Source organism: Podarcis filfolensis (genome assembly GCF_964270895.1).
Source record: "Podarcis filfolensis genome assembly, chromosome: 3".
Lineage (NCBI taxonomy): Eukaryota > Metazoa > Chordata > Lepidosauria > Squamata > Lacertidae > Podarcis > Podarcis filfolensis.
The window spans coordinates 57,922,877-57,943,740 of NC_139606.1; the positions used below are offsets into that span (position 1 = coordinate 57,922,877).

Below are 20,864 nucleotides of genomic sequence, written 5' to 3' on the forward strand. Positions count from 1 at the left end.
GAAAATTCAATCACTGGAGCATTTCCAATTATTCACTGCAGATCCAGCCTTGGAAAAGTGAAACCTGCTGATACTTGCTTATCACAGAACTCTCCAAAGCACAGCCAGGTGGACCATTTCTGCAACTAGATTACCAGGTGCAACAGAGGGCAAGGCCAGTGCTTCTTGCAGGTGTAGGTAAGGCGGCATTTTAGCATAGTCACTGATCAATTTTGTAGCAGTGTAATATTATGCCTATTGACTCAGAAGTACACCCCAATGAGTGAAATGGGACTTACTCCCAGGTTAAGTGTGCAATAGAACTGTAGCCTAAAGGCTGTGTGTGTAGGCTGCACTTCCTACTTATTTATTAAAAAGCATTTATAAACTGCTTAAAATTGAAAAATCTCTCAAAAGTCTAAAAAGCAAATGATATACTGTATCATTAAAACAAAGACACACAACCTAAAACGGCGATAGAAAAACACTTAAAAGCAAATAAAAGCAAATAAAACAGGATTCAGACATGTAAAACAGGGTCTAGCCAATGCTACTATCTGAACCCAGACATGTAGGTAGGAGCGGTACCACTGCAACACATTACTACCTGCTCCCAACTCACAGAGACGGTTCAGGAGGATACGATGGTCAATACTGAGAGATCAAGCAAGAGTAACAAGGTTGCACTTCCACTGTTCCGAAGCTGTTCTGTTCCAAAGTTATCCGAAGGTTTAGTAACTCTTCTTCTTCCTCTTTTTACTATTTCCTTCAATAATATAAATCAGTATCACCGCATTTCAGTCTCAATGCTTTTGAAAGCGCAGCAACATTCATTTCACCATCACTGGAGTATCTATTTCTTCTTTCGTTGCCTTGCCGCCTTCATACTCAATGATGTGGACAGCAGTACAATCATTTCTGACAAGATTGAATCATTTTGTTTTCAGAGGAGTCTGAAAAATAAAGTGGACAAAAGACTCGTTCTTGTTCAGACTCATCAGAATGCTTCTGTATTATTGATAACAGCTACCGGTATATCAAGAGCACTGCCTACACTCACTCTCCAATTGCGCTTACTTTTGTTTTTTATGTAGCTTAAACAATCCTAAAATAACTCCTCAGGCAATTTAATGTATTCTCTTAAAACCAGGATTACACAGTCTTGTTTTCAGCACCTGTCCAATACAGATTTCTATAAATAATAAAATATTTTTTTGTCTGTATTATTATTATTCGAAATGATCTGACATTAAAGTCTGAGCTTTAATTTCTGCAAATCTCCACCGCCATGTAAAAATTGTTCTCAGAGAGAATCAAGGCATCTGGAATACTTGGCTCATCATTGGCAAAGCCATTGTTGTGAATTGATATCACATACACAAACACAAATAAAACTTTCTATACCGAGCATATTACAACTCATTATCAGATCCTGTCAAATGTTATCATTCTCATTGAAAATAATTGTGTGTAGGTTTTTATTTTTATTTTTCATGCACTTTATTTAGAGTCATGCTTGGCATGCTAGATAAAGAGTGTCTGGAAGATCTCTGAAGGTCAGAAGTAGCCCAACTGACTGGTAGAAACTAGGATGTCCTTTGTTTATCAAATGATCTCAGACAACTGGGTTGCTGGCTCAGCCACTGAAGATGGTAATTTATGGGATGGGTTCATAATCCAGGACTCTGATAGCAATCTCCTGAGAGACAGCAAAGGTATTTGCTTTCATGTGTTGCTAAAGCCTTCAAACAACAGGGCTAATAAAGTGCAGCTTGCTCTCTGTTGACAGGGACTTTTAAAGGGCAGGTGGATAAAGGTTTGAAGGGCCTGCTGCTTGAACAGCAAATGTCACAATTAGAAGAAGAGCCTGCAGGCAGATGTAGTAACTTGAAGAGTGCATTCTGCTGAGCTCCTGCCAAAGAAGGAAGCAGATGGGATTTAAAAGCAAATCACACCTTTTCTACTGCATATTGCTTGCCTAGTCTAGTTTAACCATAGACTACTACAGCCTTCCCCAATCTAGTGCCTTCCAGATGTTTTGAACTACAATTTCAATAATCCCTGACCAATAGCTATGCTGGCTAGGATTGACACAAGTTAACATCTGGAGGGCATCAGCTTAGGGAACGCTGCTCTAGTACAACCCAAAGGGCTAGTTGTACTAGGCAGAATAACTTAGCACATTTTGAGGAACCACTGAAGAACAGAAACCAATCAATTGATTACATCATTGAACAGAACCCTTTCTTGGTGTTATTTGAACAACTGTGGGCCTGGCAGACTCATATTCTTGATCAGAGGAGGGGAGAGGAGAGCTCTGTGTGAGTACAAGTGCCTACACAACCCCTTTCTCCCCTCCCCTCCCATCATCTTCGGTTTACACTGGTGTCTAATAACAAGGCAAACACACTTTTTGTCCCTCTTCTTAAGTAGGTTGCATTATCATTAGATGTGTTCTCCTGGATTTTGGGGGTAACACTTTCTGTAACACTGATATCTTTATCATCAACATCAGGCCTGGAATTTGGTTTCCTTTCTGCTCTGTGCTTCGCAAGCACTCCCTTTGATGAATCTGAAAATAAAGGAGACACAACATGGGGTTAGGGGTCTACAGTACATGAAACATTCCACCATTACCAGCGTCTCAGGAATAGGATATTGGCCAACAGATCCAGCTACACACACAGCTAGCTGCTTTTTGCACTGTAAGTAATGCTGACTTCTTATTTCTCAAGGAGACTATTACTCAGGGAAGCACTTTTGAAACTTAGGTGGGGCTCTCGAGAGCAGCCCATGATGCTACTGCTCCTTCACTGGGCACACCCATTGCACTACACACCCATCTAAGGAAGGCACTGAATACGACCTTGTCTATGACTATTTACTTTGGTTTTGTTTGGCAGCACTTAAATCACTGTGCAACTCAGAAATCAAATGCTACATGACGGCACACTCTGCGCAGCTGACAGCACCACGAGGCTAGAGGGAAAAGTGTATTTTATAGTATAATTTTGCAATTGCAGCCAGACACTCCAGAGCAAGGCATGTTGTATTAATTCACAGCCAGGCACTCTGGCTTTGGCCTCGTGCCTCTGAGCAGTTTGATTGTGAATTACTACCCCCGCACATTTCTATTTCTGTTATGAAGGAAATAAGACATGACTGCTTGTTTATTTATGAACAAACAGCTCAGCAGATATTCTCTACAAAGCCGCAAAGGCTTAAACTGTATGCTGATGGCCAGCAGTGTTTTGTTCATCAGCAGCTCAATCAAACAATCCAGAGGAAGCCAACATACAGATATGTGGATATCGACATGGTCCTTCTGAAGTCAGTTGGGATGGGCATTTCAATCCAGAAGGTTATGTTAGACTCGCACAGGGTGTCCTTAAGGTCTTCTGCATTCATGCTGCAGGGTGACAGTTGCTGGGATTAGCACAATCTCCTACTATTTTATGGGACATCTGTGATGTGTAATCCTGATGTTTCTCAGGGAGGCAGTTCATACAATGTGTCAGGGATCTGCTAGGTTAGCTGTGCAAGTACCGGTCCATTGGAAAGCTCAGAGGTGTGCATGGTGGGTCCCAGCACATGCTGAGGAAAGATTCAGAGCAGCAGTAAAAGCTCAGAGGGACCCAAGACAGAATTCGGGTCAGGCAGAAATCAGTGTCCAAAGCAGCAAACAGCAGTCAGATGAGCCTGAGGCCAACCAAGAAGAAGTCAAACCTGAAACAACAGATCAGCCAGTCCCCTGCTGGATTCCAGATCACCTGGTCTGACTGGACTGATGAGCTGCAGCAATCCCTTTGGCCATTGTTGCAGCAGCACAGAAAGGCCAATCGCTTCCTCTGCCCAAGAGCTGCCCTGAAGGAAGGACAACTTAGGGGCATAGTGAGTAATATACTGGGATCCTGTACCAGAGTCTGGAGTTTGAGTCCCCTGGCAGCTTACACAATAACCTATTCAGCATATCATCTGTAGAAAAGTGCTAGAATGAGCCTGGGGCTCTCAGGATGCTCCTTACTATGCATAAGGCTAAACACACAAACGCCAACCCAAGCAGGCCCTGCTCATGTGATCTACCCAGCCCTTTTTCCTTATGTGAGTGGGGCCTCCTCACTTATATTTATGCACATCAGCTCTAATTGCCTTAAAGGAAGTTGATAAGGAGGGCGCATGAGGACAAAGATCACTATGGTGCCCCATTGGATGTATCTACCACATCCTCAGAGAATGAATAAACCAGGCTTTAGAATCAGTCACATTTGATTAATGGGGAGAGAACTGAACTGTGTGTCATCAATGTAAGACGCTGACAACTCTCTCAGCTTTACCCATAAAAACCAACACCACTGATTATTACTTTCTGAACCATATATATTTATTCACAGCATTTTTTGTAATTGGAAACAGGACTCCCATTGGAATCCATGGCAAAATGGTGAAAGGATTTGGGTTTTACCCACCCGGCAAGCTCAATCTTGTAACCTTGTCATTTCTTATCCTTGAAGATGACTACGTAGTGGGTAAAGACCAGGTAAAGATCTGGTACATCAAAGGATAATTGCCAGAGCTTTGCTGAAAGTGACCTCCACATTTGTTCCTGATCTTGCTTCCTTTGTGAATCTGCTCTCAAGGAAGTGACTCTTTCGTAAATACTGATCCCACTCATATGTATAATGTCTCCAGTGGGAGTTATTTCTAGTAAGTAAGCAAGCATGGTTGTAACCTTAATATTATAACACAGATTGCATATCAACAGCAATGACTGGGGCCTTCAGTTTGGCACCATGGCATATTCAGACACTCCCCTTGTCATCTGTCATGCCCCCTACTTCTCTCAGTTTTTTTAAAATGTGCTTCTTGGCTTTTGTTGTTGTTTGCTGCTTGTGAGAGTATGCTTTTTTGTATGTGTTTTGTTTGTTTGGGACAGTAAGTATTTTAACTGGGGGTTTTTTTTGGGGGGGGGTGTTCTGAGCATAGCCAATTTTTCTTCCATAAAATGGCCATTATGAGGAGCTCACAACAGATTCTTAGGTTTCCTAACCCCCAGGCACAAAAAGGTTGAGGAGCACAGAATTATGATGTACCAGACACAGGCACCCTGTTGTAATTTCAGGAAGCCATATATGGCTGAGAGCTGCTGTTCTTTAGCTTTCTGCTTTACCATTTGTAGAACATAAGAGAGAGGTCTGTAGTAAGCATCTCTGAGAAGCACCTTAAAAGTTTGAAACAATATAAACGGTAAGCATATTTTTGGAAATAAAAAGTGTAAACTGAAGACATCTTTATAGTTTTAACACAATAACATACTTTTTTTATTAATACCAAGGCTGAGCAACAGTGGTGGGGGAAAATGGAGCCTCAAATTAAATATAATAAAGGTCCATCTGTTGTGAATAACACTGACTATTCTTGTTGCAGTATGGAAGTGACTTTTATTCAATGCTGCTGCTGAATGATCAGATGTATCTGTGGCAGACACATGAATGGGAATCTGAAGGGACTCTTGGGGTCCCTTCTAACACTATGATTCTATAGAGTTCTGTGTTTTCTGTGCTTTTATACAGATCCAGTGGTTCCAGGTGAAATCATGCAAGGTATCTGTGAACAGCATGCATTTCTCAGAACTTGGGTCAACTGACCTTTAGCCATCCTGTTCTCTGCAGATGTAGCTGTCTGCGCCATCTCCTCCTTTTTCTCCTGCTGCTCCAAATCACTTTGACAACTCAACTGTAGTCCTGAAACAGCAGCAGATTGATCTGAGGGCTGTTTCTTGGTGGCATCTACATAAACATCCTGAAATTACATCAGACAGCAAGATTGATTTATGCATAAAGTGTTAGTCAAAACGTGAAGCTTCTCAACAATGAAATGAGGAAGAACAATGACTGCATGTTAGGTAATTTGCTGCAAGTTTGACAGAAGTATCTTCTGTTCGCCAAAGGAAATTATAAATTCTACATTTACTTAGTTACTTGCTTACTTATTTTATAACACACACACACACACACACACACACACACACACCTTTGAGGTATATAAAGCTACATTAAAGGTAAAGGTAAAGGTACCCCTGACCGTTAGGTCCAGTCGCGGATGACTCTGGGGTTGCGGCGCTCATCTCGCTCTATAGGCCAAGGGAGCCGGCGTTTGTCCGCAGACAGCTTCCGGGTCATGTGGCCAGCATGACTAAGCCGCTTCTGGCGAACCAGAGCAGGGCACGGAAACACCTTTTACCTTCCCGCCGGAGTGGTACCTATTTAGCTACTTGCACTTTAACGTGCTTTCGAACTGCTAGGTTGGCAGGAGCAGGCACCGAGCAATGGGAGCTCACCCCGTCGCGGGGATTCGAACCGCCGACCTTCTGATCAGCAAGCCCTAGGCTCAATGGTTTACACCACAGCACCACCTGTGTCCCTAAAGCTACATTACTTTAATATGATTGGAGTATCAAGGAACATATCTGGTCATATTTGGTGTATGCTATGTTTGTATGTACATACACAACACACATACACAGAAACACATACCTGTGTGTTCCATATATGTATGATATAACATCTCTCTCTTTTCATATAGAAAAATAGGTATATATAACCCATTGCTTGTTGCAAGAAAATCGAATGTCAGATTATCCCCAACTTGTTCAGTCCAAAAGAGCTCCAAAAAGTGAGATCTCTCCAGCCCTTTAGAATAATTGGATAGTATCCAACTAAGTTTTGTTCAGAGTAGACCCACTGAAATGAATATAAGTTAGGGACATTCATTTCAGTTGGTCTCCTGTGAGTAAAACTTAGTGAAATACCACCCATTTTGCTGCATTGTCGAACTGCAGTGACCATCAAGATGTTTCTCCTACTATTCAACTGAAATCTACCTTGCTATAACCTAGGCTGATTAGATCAAGTCCTATACACTTGGGTAGCAGAGGTCAACTCTCTGCCCTCTTCTGTGTGACCAGTGGCACTGCAAGGCCAGATTAAGGGATGTGGGTCCAGGACTCCATTCTGCCCGGGGGCCCTCCAAAAAAACTCCTGCCACTTCTACCTAAATATCAAGTAGCCAAGGGTTCTACCATCACCACTGTCCCATGCTTCCACCCCTCACCTACCACAACCACCACCAATATACATTGCTATAACCTAGGCTGGTTAGATCAAGTCCTATACACTTGCGTGGCAGAGGACAACTCTCTGCCCTCTTCTGTGTGACCAGTGGCACTGCAAGGCCAGATTAAGGGAGCAGGGAGCAGCAAAAAAACATTTTAATATGTAGGGAGATGAGGCTAGGAAGCCAAACATAGGTGTAATCATTGGCCACCTTGTTTTTAAGGTAAAAGTGAAGGGTTGAGGAGTCAGGCAGCCAGGCAGGCTTCTAAGGAGTAGAATTCTCAGACCTAGGTATAATTTATAAGACCAGCTACTGCACACATATGCACCCTCAGGGCTAATATATGCTTGAATGAACTGGATAAAAATATCAGTTATAAAAACTCATAGTGCCTATACTTGCTGTCTTGTTTCCTAATTGCTTACATGATTACAGTGCACCCACAAGCCTCTCACAAACAACTTCTGCATCTTGATCAAACATTTGGGAAGAAAAGTTCTATGTCATTGAGAACAGAAGCTAAACTTTCATTCTCAGATTTTTTTTTAAAGTTGCTTTTCCTTCTTAGTAATCAACACAGCATGAAGCACATTTCTGATTTTGAAATGTCCTCAAATAACTTGCAAATAAAGCTTTATTTTAATAAAGATACCAAATGGGAAATTTCCCAGCTCCGAAAAATGTGCATAAATACTGTGATAATGTTATCAATCAGGTCAATCCTTTTATTCTTTTACAGCCTCTTTCAGAAAACGTTTCCCAAGGGCATTTTGCAAATAAAATAGCATCTAAAAAGGGCTTCAATAGTTGAGAGTAAGTCATGTTAGATTTTAAGTTCAACTTATATTGAACTCAGATGTCCTCCTAGTACTGTATATCAATCAGCATGACAATAATATGCATTTTTGGGAGATTCCAATGTACAGTGGTTGTTGTTGTTGTTTAGTCGTTTAGTCGTGTCCGACTCTTCGTGACCCCATGGACCAGAGCACGCCAGGCACTTCTGTCTTCCACTGCCTCCCGCAGTTTGGTCAGACTCATGTTTGTAGCTTCAAAGACACTATCCAACCATCTCGTCCTCTGTCGTCCCCTTCTCCTTGTGCCCTCCATCTTTCCCAACATCAGGGTCTTTTCCAGGGAGTCTTCTCTTCTCATGAGATGGCCAAAGTATTGGAGCCTCAGCTTCACGATCTGTCCTTCCAGTGAGCACTCAGGGCTGATTTCCTTAAGAATGGATAGGTTTGATCTTCTTGCAGTCCATGGGACTCTCAAGAGTCTCCTCCAGCACCATAATTCAAAAGCATCAATTCTTCGACGATCAGCCTTCTTGATGGTCCAGCTCTCACTTCCATACATCACTACTGGGAAAACCATAGCTTTTACTATACGGACCTTTGTTGGCAAGGTGATGTCTCTACTTTTTAAGATGCTGTCTAGGTTGATCATTGCTTTCCTCCCAAGAAGCAGGCGTCTCTTAATTTCGTGGCTGCTGTCACCATCTGCAGTGATCATGGAGCCCAAGAAAGTAAAATCTCTCACTGCCTCCATTTCTTCTCCTTCTATTTGCCAGGAGGTGGTACAGTGGTACCTCAGGTTAAGTACTTAATTCGTTCTGGAGGTCCGTTCTTAACCTGAAACTGTTCTTAACCTGAAACACCACTTTAGCTAATGGGGCCTCCCACTGCTGCTGCACCGCCGGAGCACAATTTCTGTTCTCATCCTGAAGCAAAGTTCTTAACCCGAGGTACTATTTCTGGGTTAGCGGAGTCTGTAACCTGAAGCGTATGTAACCTGAGGTACATTGGTAGTCATATTTAGAGTAGATCCACTGAAACCAATGAACTTAAGTTAACATTGGTGAACATTGGGGATCACCTGTTAAAAACACTAAAAACACTAAAAATCTAGGTCACCACTGAGTTAATCGGCTTAAACATGCTCAACTTTTCACCCAAAAGTGTATTGCTGAGCTCTTTGCTTAGCTCTTTACAGTCAGTTCAGATGTGGGCTGTGCAGAGGAAATGTGTACAAAACATTGGAAAATCCATGGAAAATCCATGCCATGTATGTCTTGGTAACACAGGGCTCTCTTGGCTGATAGGTTGACAAAATCCAAATCTATATGGATCTACTGGGTAATCAAACCATGTTTTATCAATTCATTTAGTCATCATTTCTGTAAGGCATGTGTCAACGCTAATACACTCACAGATTTCCTTCATGGTCAGGCCACTGAGTTGACATGAAACTCAAGAACCAGATCTATTTATTTTACCCAACAAATGTGAGCATAGAGTTGTCTCCCTGTTGAAATAAATGAAACAGCCTTTGGATACATATCAAAGCATCTATGCTTGCAGAAACCAAAGCTCCATAGTTTGCTTAGCTTCCTGGATTATTTGGTGAAGGAAAATACTAAGCACATAAACTATAATACTATGTTGTCCACACAGTGCCTTTCCTTGGTCACAGAATGAAACATGAAACTCCTCCACACACATATTAAAGCAGCAGTGCTGTGTATTTGGGCATGTAGAAGAGCATCTCAAACTGCTTAAAAAAAATTAAAATCGTTCTCAGCCTCTGGGAGGATTCTTCCAGAAAAGGGTCTGGATTTCAAGAATTAGGATTTCTGGTCATTTATCTGACAGGCCTGCAGAGCAATAAAGAAAGCCAAGATGAAATCAAGTTAAAGGATTGCCGCCAAAACAGTTTTACCTCAACACTTGTATCTTTTCTTTAAAAAAGAACACAAAAACCCTTCGAGCATCACTAAATCTGCAGAAGGCAGTGCACTACGCTATAAAGATAAAGTTGCCTTTGACCACATCGTACCTCAGGAAGTCAGAGATGATACATTAAATAAAACAGACCTTTTTATTGGAAACTAAGACAAGGATCAGAAGCTGGGGAAACATAGCAGTCAGTAAGCTTGGATGTTGTACCTTTCTGCAGAAGTTTGGTCTCAAATAAAAGCACAGACTATGTTCCCCACATTTTGCTTATGGGAATATTCAAGGCATTGCTTTTTCCCACATAGTAAAAGTTGCAGAAAAGCAAGGTGTTTTCTTCAAACAAATAATAATTAATAAACCCCATATTCCCACAGAGATCCCAGGTTTCCCTTTTTTTTTAATGCTGGGCCGTCCACTCCTATTTAACTTTTTCCTTTCCCTTAAAGATGTCTGTTGAGTACAAATGCTGACATTATATAAGTAACATTAAACCAGGCTTGCAAGGTCTTGGATGTGTCCCATAATATTAGCAATAAAATTAAAGCTCTTCTGAGAGAAATCACGTTATAAATTATTGAAGGCCTTTCTCGGGCTCTAGAGCCTACACAGTTCTTCATAGAATTAAATGGTGTAGTTATACATATTAAGTTGTACAAATAGCCAGGGAGCTCCTGCATATAAAGATGAAGAGCCCAAACCATTGCTTAAACTATATTGCAAAAGAGTGAAGGCAGTGGCTGCACAGGTACGTAATACTTTACCATGGTGTAGTGTTACAAGAGGGACGCGGGTGGCGCTGTGGGTTAAACCACAGAGCTTAGGACTTGCTGATCAGAAGGTCGGCGGTTTGAATCCCCACGACGGGGTGAGCTCCCATTGCTCGGTCCCTGCTCCTGCCAACCTAGCAGTTCGAAAGCATGTCAAAGTGCAAGTGGATAAATAGGTACCGCTCCGGCGGGAAGGTAAATGGCATTTCTGTGCACTGCTCTGGTTTGCCAGAAGTGGCTTAGCCATGCTGGCCACATGACCCGGAAGCTGTACGCCGGCTCCCTCGGCCAATAAAGCGAGATGAGCGCCGCAACCCCAGAGTCGGTCATGACTAGACCTAATGGTCAGGGATCCCTTTACCTGTAGTGTTACAAGAGCAAGCTTAACCTTTCCGCACCCCCAGCTCATATGCACCTACTGTTCCTCTCATTCACTGGCAAAATTGCAAGAAGGGAATTAGAATGTTTCATTTTTGTTTTAGATAACAGCTTAGCATGTTGTCGGAACCCTAAACTATGGTAAATCTTCACAAAGATTAGCGAAAGCAAGGCAGCTTCATGAACTATTATTTGAGGTTAGCTTGCTTGAATTAACCCAGTTTGTGTGGGTTCAAAGGACTTGGCCAACTTTGGTTAATCAGAAACAGTTTTTGAATTCCCCCTGATAGCTGTGCCAGAAGGGAGTGTATGAGCCAGTGAAAAGGCTAGGTTTGTTCTTGTGATGCTAAACCATAATGGGTGTTCACGTGTTACATTCAACAACTATATAATCTATGTACCTCAGTATAAAAATAGTATATTTGTACATTTACGTATATGTAACATTCAACGTGTGTGTAGTCTGAGTACCTGACTACGCAATAGTTGAGTGGTACAGATCAACAACTGTACATTATTTTGCATAAACACTTGTACATGCATAGAGAGAGCTTTTACCTGAATTCAGTGTAATGTGTGAACAAACCTATTGCATCACATCCAATGCTTGCTACAAAGGGTATGCTAAGGGTTCCTACAACAATAATGTCTGCCTCCCTTCCTGCCAATTGGCCTGAAATGCTACCTGTCATCCAGTGCAAACATACACCCTGCAACTCACGTTACTGTCTGATGGGAAGGAATGTACATTAGTACATATCCATAATAAAATCTAGTTGTAGCCTTAAAATAAAAAGGGGTGTGTATTGACTGGCTTTTAATTTAAAAACCGAGGGAATTCCAGAATTCTCAAATGATTATAACATTTTATTTTCTCAAATTATTATAACAGATCATTATTATAACACTTTATACATAGCAAAAAGTAAGTGGATGATCAAGCTTAAGGGATTTTTATTTTATTTTTTTTATTTTTTTGGTATAACAGTAACTGCACCACAATGTGCAAAACATATAAGGAATTATATGGCAATGAACATGCCACAATTCTTCTGCCTCACACACCATGAGTGCATACACACACTACAAGAGGAGAGACAGTATACTTTGATGAAGTTGCACAGTGCAAGACAGAACGTTACATTGTTATATGGTTGCAAACTACTCTAGTGAAGAAAATGGCCCATTTATTGGAGTAATCAGTGCTGGGCATTGCACTACAACTTCTGCCGTACATTTATTATAGTTACCCATGCTACAAGATACAGATCATAAACCTCTAACTGCAATCTTTAAAGAGATCCTAGAGAGCTCTTTCTGGTGCCTTCAGAAATTCGGGGGGGGGGGCAAAGAGATGTTGGCATTAACTGTTGCCAATTATCAACCTGTCCTGTGGATGTTTAATTGTCTTATACTTTCAAGCACAGTATTGCTCACACTGACTAGCAGTGACTCTGCAGGGCACCAGGCAGGAGTCTTTTGCAGCCCCACCTGGAGTTGCCAAAGACTGGAGTTTCTTGCAAGCAAGCAAAGTGCCAGTAAGTGCTCCACCACTTAGCTGCATCCCTTTCTGAGAATCTTCCATGTGGCAAATGCGTACAGTGGTACCTCGGGTTAAGATCTTAATTCGTTCTGGAGGTCTGTTCTTAACCTGAAACTGTTCTTAAACTGAAGCACCACTTTAGCTAATGGGGCCTCCTGCTGCCGCTGCGTTGCCACTGCACCAGTGGCGTAGCGTGGGGGGTGCAGGGGGGGCCGGCCACACCGGGCGCAACATCTGGGGGTTAGGGTTAGGGGGCGCAAATCCATGGGTTAGGGGGCGCAAATCCACGGGTTAGGGGGCACAAATTACTTGCCTTGCCCCGGGTGCTGACAACCCACGCTACGCCACTGCACTGCACAATTTCTGTTCTCATCCTGAAGCAAAGTTCTTAACCCGAGGTACTATTTCTGGGTTAGCGGAGTCTGTACCCTGAAGCGTATGTAACCTGAAGCGTATGTAACCTGAGGTACCACTGTACTTATAAAAGCAACAATTCACTACCAGAGTTGTGATGGCTACTACTACTACTGTGACTACAACCACCATTAAAAAACACTGTACCATCTAGTAATGGCAAAAGGACAATGACTTAGGGATCTTACTTATACCGTGTACACATTACCAGCTTAAAACGCAGCGTGGAGTTTCCCACCACCACTACTGATTTTCAAATCACATTTGCATATTGCTGTATACATCTGTATGGTTAAGGTGTGTTTACAAGTCACCCACTATGTGTCCACACCAGTGGGTAGAGAGCAGGTATAGTGCAGGTGTTAGGTAGATTCATAGAGCCTATGTTTTCAAATCAGATTGAAGCTGGTTTCAGGGGAAGCACATCAAAACACGGGATTTCTCAAAAACCCCTACAGGATAGATGTGGACCGTGCCTAACATCATGTGTCCATGGCTTCACAAGCCAGTGGCAGGAAAGCATTGGATGCAGAGTAAACAGGAGGGTGCACACAGCCTTGGAGACAGGATTGGGACACAGTCTGTTATGTCACCAATTTTCTCTCCTACTTTTTTTAAAAAGCAAGTAGCAAATTGGTGATAGACAGAAGCTAGACTTTGGTCCAAAGTAGTTGAAGGAGCCCTTCTCCCATTATCTGCCTGACCATGCCTTAAGATCTGTTGGTGAGGCTTTCCTTGCAACCTCAACATTGAGCTTAGTATTGAAGTGGAGAGAAGCCTTTTCAGCTGAGGTTCCCTCCCATTAACTTCAGTGGGAGAGGGGAAATCTGAACGTTGCTGGCCAGGCTCTGTAGCCTACAACTATTCTGCTCACATCACTGGAACTGAGCATAGGATATGGTGTAACTCAACAACCAATAAAAGCACATCCCATGCATATGATCTCTAAATGGAAACATTGGGTCCACATCATGGGGCTAAATGTCTTTGGCCTCCTGAAAACTCACAAGACAGAACTTCATAAAGGGCACTTTATAAATAAATAACTTTATAAATGGAACACTTGACAAAACATTTGCCTTCTGGGGATTCAAACACATTGCTAATGTCTCTTCCTAGAACCCTCACCCTCACCTTGGGACTCCAAACACAAATGCATGCTGTGTGTGTTGCCATGCAAGGGTGTGTTTTGGGGTATGTGCTCCCATTCTTGGCTTCTGCCATATATCAGGGCACAGCCTCCCTCCTGATTGGTAGGATGTGTTGATGTTTCCAGGGACATTGGGTGTGGGTGTGAATTTTACACTTTTTTTGTACCCCTCACCCACCCTCTTGGGCTGAGCATGCCTTAGGCACAGTGGCTATTTTGCTGGCATAGCAGTGGCGTATCTTCCATATCACTGTAATGTGTAAGATGGATTTCTCTGCCCCTTAACATGGTCAGATACAACTTTGACAGAGAAGATTTTCACACTTCCCAAGTCTAGGTCCACAAGATTCATATGCCCGGCTCACATTTCACTATTCAAACATTAGGAAATCCATTTCTCCAGCATTTTGTTCCTCTGCTATCAGCCACCAGCCTTTAAAACTGGCATAATCGTGATCCATACTTATGTTGTTTTCCCCATGGAGAGGTAAGACCTTAGCAAGAAACCAGGATTTTGCTCAAAAGCAGCTCTTTGCTATGAATCGGATGTCTGCATGGCTATCCATAATTGATGTTCACAGCCATTTAAGATAAATGCCTTTAAAATATAAAATTAGAAGGAGCTGGGGACCTTTGAGACTTCACAGGGTGCTATTAATAAACTAGACAGCGAGTCAAGGCTGATTTGTTCCACTCTGGAAAAGATAATGATTTTTTGATTGTTACTTATTTTATGCCACAGTGGCCTTCCTGCTTAAGCTGTCAACAAGCCCAGCCATACTGCACACCAGAGTAATATCTTGCAAGGGTATTACATAACTACAGTTATACAAACTGACAGGGTCCATAGTTTTACCCAGAAACTTTAAACGCACTGCCCCAGCATGCAGATCCCAACCGAGTCCCCTGGGCAATGTGGAATAAGGAATTATAGGTTTCTAAAAGTCTTGCGAATGGCCAGTGACAATGAAAGGAATCTTCATGCAGCCTTGTTAGCATACAAGGCGGCAAGTAGTGCTTCACATTCTTTATTTTCCTGAAGAACTTGGAAGGTACGTATAATAAAATGTTCATGAATATTTTTTAGCACCAAGTGCCTATTAGTCATGCCTAAAGAGGAGGTTCAACGAGAGTCCAAGGTGATAATCTCAGAGAAAGCAACACAGTTATGACAACGCAGCAGCTACGTAGGGCTAAAGTAAATAATGTGTTGTAGTTTAAACCTGCTCTACCTTTTCATTTGGGAAGAGTTTAGCACAGTCGGTGTGTGGGTGGGTAGCAGGCGCTGAAATGGAGGTATAATTTGAGTGTGGTAGTTACGGTGCCCATTTTACATTCCACATAGCACATTTTTCATTAGACGATTAGGACGGCATCTTTTTGAAGAAGATAACCATAAAAGATTGTGGATAAATCTTTATTTAAACTTATTACTATCTCATGATGAGTTTCAAAAACAAATTGCCTCAGTCCAGATGCTCAGATGTACTTCCTCAGAGTGGCTGGGGAAACGCAGCCAGATGGGTGGGGTATAAATGATAAATTATTATTATTATTCCTTGCAAACCCAGCCTGCCTGGACTGCCTTGGAACTTTAAATGGGGGGAGGTGCATTGTGGGAAAGGCAGGCAGAGTTGCCTCATTCTGTTGTGAATAGAGAAGCCTGACTATGTCCACGTAGATTTAGGAGCCTCCTTGCCTGCAAGAAACTACTAAGCCATGGTAAATACCTTCACCAGGAAAATGTTGAGCTTTTAAAAAGTAGGTGAATTATTCCCCACATGACACATTTAGATAAGCTAATGTATTTTCAACTTGTTCAGTAGGTGGAATTCTGTTGTAATTTTTTCCTGAGGCAAAGTCTAGTCTACCTCACCTGAACAGAGTCAGCTAGCATTCCAGGTGCCTTGCTTACATCTTAATTTAAGCATAATTCACTAAAACCGATACTTTCCACCTAATGAAAAATAGGGTCATCTGAGGAGGAAATCCAGATTCTCATGTGCACTATTGACCTGTATTTTCCAAAATGTAATTGGGGAGAGGGGCCTATTACCTGGTAAACTGATAAAATGTTCCATTTTGTAGATTTCCATTTTTTAAAATGCCTATTGTGTACTAAAATGCTATGTAACACACAAATGCTTTGTAAATAAACAGGGAAAGGGTAGTACTAGGGAAACAACATTAATTATTTGCTATCGTCAGGGCAATGCCATGGAAACCACTAGATGTCTCTGTTTCCTGTTTTATGCATTACACTTGAAAATTAATACAGCTAAGATATTCCATTTTAAACTCCTCATTTCAAGGGTCCATAACTCAGAGTAAAAATTCACTGCAGGCAACGACTTGTCATAAAAAGATCCAATCTAAGAGAGGTATTTATTTTCTTCTACTCCTCCTCCTCTGTACATTTGAAAATATGCAGCTCTGCATAACAGCAGTACTAAATTGTTAACTAGATTCAAGTTTGTCTCTGGGCACTGGTAGATGAAATAGCCGGCAAATAATGCAGACTTTTAAAAAAACAAAACCTTAATCCCATGTGAAGAGAAAGTATAAAAAGAGGGGAAAGAGAAGGAATTGTTTACAGGAACAACTTCAGAAGGGGGGGGGGGTGATGATATTGCATTTAGCTTCCAGAAGCATTTTGAATTCATGTTACACCTCTTTCTTCCCTCCCTCCATCTCATGGTGCAAATCAGAAACAAAACATTTCACGTAATCCTCCCTCTCCAACACAAAGCGCAGAGAACATTTCTCCTGGATATTATAATTAAAGCCCATTCCTCACCTTTTCTGAAATATTTTCAAAGTGACTCACAAAGATTTAAAAAAACAAAAACGCCATTCAGATGAACAGAAAATAAAAACACACATAATACTAAAAACATTTATACACCAACAACGTAACAAGAAATAATATACATATATCCATGCAGACATTTCTTCACCATACTAAAACTGGCTCTTTTCCACAGAACTTTGTTTGGGACTCAGAACTTGTTTGTAAATTAAGTTCTCTGAATGTCCCCACTCCCTGAGGTTAGGTTTATTGTGACTTGGGAGAGGGTGTTTTCCTTTGTACAGTGGTACCTCGGGTTAAGAACTTAATTCTTAACCTGAAGCTGTTCTTAACCTGAAGCACCACTTTAGCTAATGGGGCCTCCTGCTGCTGCCGTGCTGCCGGAGCACAATTTCTGTTCTCATCCTGAAGCAAAGTTCTTAACCTGAGGTAATATTTCTGGGTTAGCGGAGTCTGTAACCTGAAGCTTATGTAACCCGAAGTACCACTGTACTACCATGACCTTGGACCACAGGAAGTCTGCCTGGCACCTGTTCACATATTTTTGAAGCCAGCAAGGCCAGCCCAAGATATTTTCCTTCCTGATTCAAAGGACAAAGATCCCATCCCCACCCAATTTGACATACAGAAACTGAATGGATTTGCAGCGGAATCTCACTTTAGCATTCTCCACAGGGCAAAGCAGTCTAGTTTTGGGCATGCAGGACAAGTGATGTGGCATACCCAGCTCTGTCCTCCAACAAGGGCAGTTGCCCAGAGGCTCAGGAAGGACAACTGGAGGTGGGAAGGCTGCCACCAGAGACTCTAGCACCTGCTGCCCAAGGTGATTCTCTGGATGTGCCAACTTATTATTTCTTTATATATACCCTGCCCATCTGGCTGGGTTTCCCCAGTCACTCTGGGTGGATCCCAACAGAATATTAAAAGCACAATAAAACATCAAATATTCAAAACTTCCCTAAACAGGGCTGCCTTCAGATGTCTTCTAAAAGTCAGATACAGTGGTACCTCGGGTTAAGTACTTAATTCGTTCCGGAGGTCCGTTCTTAACCTGAAACTGTTCTTAACCTGAAGCACCACTTTAGCTAATGGGGCCTTGTGCTGCCGCCGCACCGCTAGAGCACAATTTCTGTTCTCATCCTGAAGCAAAGTTCTTAACCTGAGGTACTATTTCTGGGTTAGCGGAGTCTGTAACCTGAAGCGTATGTAACCTGAAGCGTATGTAACCTGAGGTACCACTGTAGTTGTTTATTTCCTTGACATCTGATGGGAGGGCATTCCACAGGGCGGGCACCACTACCGAGAAGGCCCTCTGCCTGGTTCCCTAGAATCTTTTTTCCTTTTTTATTTCCCCAGACTTTTAAAAACTCCAGTTGAACAGCTTTTTTCTTTTTAATTCTGCAACTATCATTTGGTGTTTTTCTTGTTCTGTATGTGATTGCATATTTTTAACCATTTTACATGATAGCATATAACTATATTTATATAGGTATTTTTCACACCAGATTGGACTGTGTATCAAGGCTGAGTCACACATCTATGTTCATTGCTTGATAACTGCAAGCAGCAGCTGGAGATTCCGTATATGTAATATATTATCATATGTCAAATGCCACAGGCAGAATTTTCATCTCATCTCGTGTCATCTGAAATACAAAGTTCTGAGGTGGAGTCAGTGGAGTCAGTTACAGCTGTTTCTGGCCATGCCTTCACCTTACAAGCACAGCTCCTTGGTTTTCATTATAATCAGAACGGTTCAAGCTTGGAGATGTATGCCCTGCTATCTTAAGTACTTTACATTTTTATAGCATGTTTTGTCTTCAGAACACCAGACTATTGACATTGACTAATGAATCTTCACAGAATCCCAGAGGAAGATGTGGCTGCAGATCATCGTCTTATTTTACAGGTGGGTGAACTGAAACACAGACTCTGCTTGTGTCAAGAAATGAGAAGGCCTGGAAGAAAGGTAGGATTCAGATATAGAGCTTACTTTAGCTCTATTCACAGGGAGACTGTGCAGGAAAGCTCTAGTTCTGCCTTCCCTACCCAGTCACCTTTTGTGAGTTCTGACTGTCTACATCAGCGAAACCTTTTGTTCTTGTGGAGCTTTCTGCACATTTTGGCACTCTAATCCACTGAAAAATTTGGGTTGCAGAATAAGCTTTCCAGTCATGCAAAAGTACCTCTGGATTCAACCACACACATATATAGCCAATGGAGAAATGAATAATATAACACAAGGCCAAACTCTTTCTTCAAAAGTTATGTTTCAGCCACCTGGGGCCAGAAATGGGTTTCTTTACATCCAGGGAAACCAACATGAAACTGCACCCCTAAGCCAGCCCAATAATTATGATGTAAAAGATTAACAGTTGTAATAAAATGAAACAACAAATACATTTACACAAGTCTTGATAAAGCACCATTAATGAATATTAAGGATTATTTTCAAGAGGTCTAAATTTGTTGTTGAGTCGGGAATGGGGAAATTGGCAGTACCTGTTGTTTAAAGCTTTAAATTTCTAATGAAATTTCTGCAGTATTTAACTCACTCCCCTATTTTAGCATGAAATGCAATGATTGCCCATGACTACTAATAATATGCATAACATTAATCATGATTTTGGTACCTCTTTGAATCAGGTGCCCAGGATTCTCTCCCCACCCTAGTTCTGGCCCTGCAGCTGCCCATAGGAAGGTGGACAGCAAAGGATCTGTATAAATCATATTGGGAAGGGTATTTCAATGTCCAAGTGCCACAGACAGTCAAAAAAAGCTTTTATCTCCACCCATTGACCTTCAGATGGCAGGGAGACAATCAGCAGGTGTCACAACCTGAGCAGCATGGTGGTGCATGCTCAGATGGAACAAGACTGGCCTTCATATATGCTGGACCCAAACAAATTTTAAGCCCTAAATTTAAGGCCTAGTTAAAGGTTAAAGGGAGGGGGACCCCACAGGTTGTGTGATGCTGTTTTTGTGAGTGGGAAACTGCAAACTGAAAATGCAAAATGGCATATTTATGATAATTTCTAGTAACACACTAAAACTTAGGAACTAAAAGAGGAACACATACACACACACCACATAGAGAGAGAAGTTTATGATGTGATGAATGCGCCTCCAGTGTTTCTCTGGGATACCATTTTAAAGTATTTATATTGCTGGCTGGGATCTGGCCTCTGATAAGAAAAAATTGATAGAGCAAGCAACAAGCTCAATAAAACTAGATCATTTTTTCCCTTATACAAGGAATCACTAAAATGAAGAAGTATAATAGTTTCAGATAAACCTTTCAGCTAAACTTCTTTTGCTGTACTTTTCCATATTTCTCAGAACAATACTAGATTCAAGATTTCTCATCTTGATGACTTTAGTTTGTGGTCCCAGCAGAAACCATTCCAGCTGAGTTTTGGATATATTTTCAAATTTTGATTGTTCAAAACACTGCAAAAATAAGGTGAAATTATTCAACACTGTTCCACTGGATGTGTTGCTGATTATTTTATCAACTTCACATTTCTCCCCCTCACATAAAAAGTAGCTCATCATTCATTCAACTTTTTCCATTTTTTCTTATTATGTCCAATTTTAATATACCTATAAGGGACATAGAACAAATATATTGGGAATATATTATTCCTGAAGGAGTAATATCTTCTAGTTACAAGTAAACAAATGCATTTGTGTTTACTTATTACTAGAAAATATTACTCCTTTAGGAATAATATATTCCATATTCAGAATTAAGAATGGCATTTCCAATAGTGCACAAATATGATTGTAAAAGTACTAGAAATAGTCAGTTTCTTTCCGCAAATTCTCCATTCTAGCTCTCTGCCTAACATGAAACTTTTCAGAGCTCGTTTTGATGTTATATGAAACTGTCCGTTTCTTGTTCCAAAGAAACTGTTCTGCATATCACAGAGAAACTGAATATTACCCTGTGGTTATCAAAGGGATTTTAAACATT

At 41.4% G+C, this 20,864-nt stretch overlaps 1 protein-coding gene and 1 long non-coding RNA gene across 3 annotated transcripts in view; one reads left to right on the forward strand and one right to left on the reverse strand.

Annotated features, from left to right (window-relative positions):
• Positions 1–325: 325 nt before the first annotated feature.
• The window catches only part of THEMIS (thymocyte selection associated), a 68,694-nt gene continuing 48,155 nt past the window's right edge, over positions 326–20,864 (reverse strand). The window contains exons 5-7 of the mRNA XM_083607703.1: positions 5,625–5,778; positions 2,390–2,551; positions 326–932 (exon numbers count right to left, since the gene is read on the reverse strand). Coding sequence (XP_083463829.1) covers positions 892–932; positions 2,390–2,551; positions 5,625–5,778 — 357 coding nt within the window. The 3' untranslated portion in view covers positions 326–891. The remainder of the gene's footprint in view (positions 933–2,389; positions 2,552–5,624; positions 5,779–20,864) is intronic.
• LOC310760018 overlaps positions 15,729–20,864 on the forward strand; it is a 43,967-nt gene continuing 38,831 nt past the window's right edge. Inside the window, exons 1-2 of one of the 2 annotated variants that reach the window (XR_014546687.1) lie at positions 15,729–15,840; positions 18,752–18,857. This is a non-coding gene — a long non-coding RNA (uncharacterized lncRNA). The remainder of the gene's footprint in view (positions 15,841–18,751; positions 18,858–20,864) is intronic. The other variant, XR_014546688.1, reaches the window with a different exon arrangement.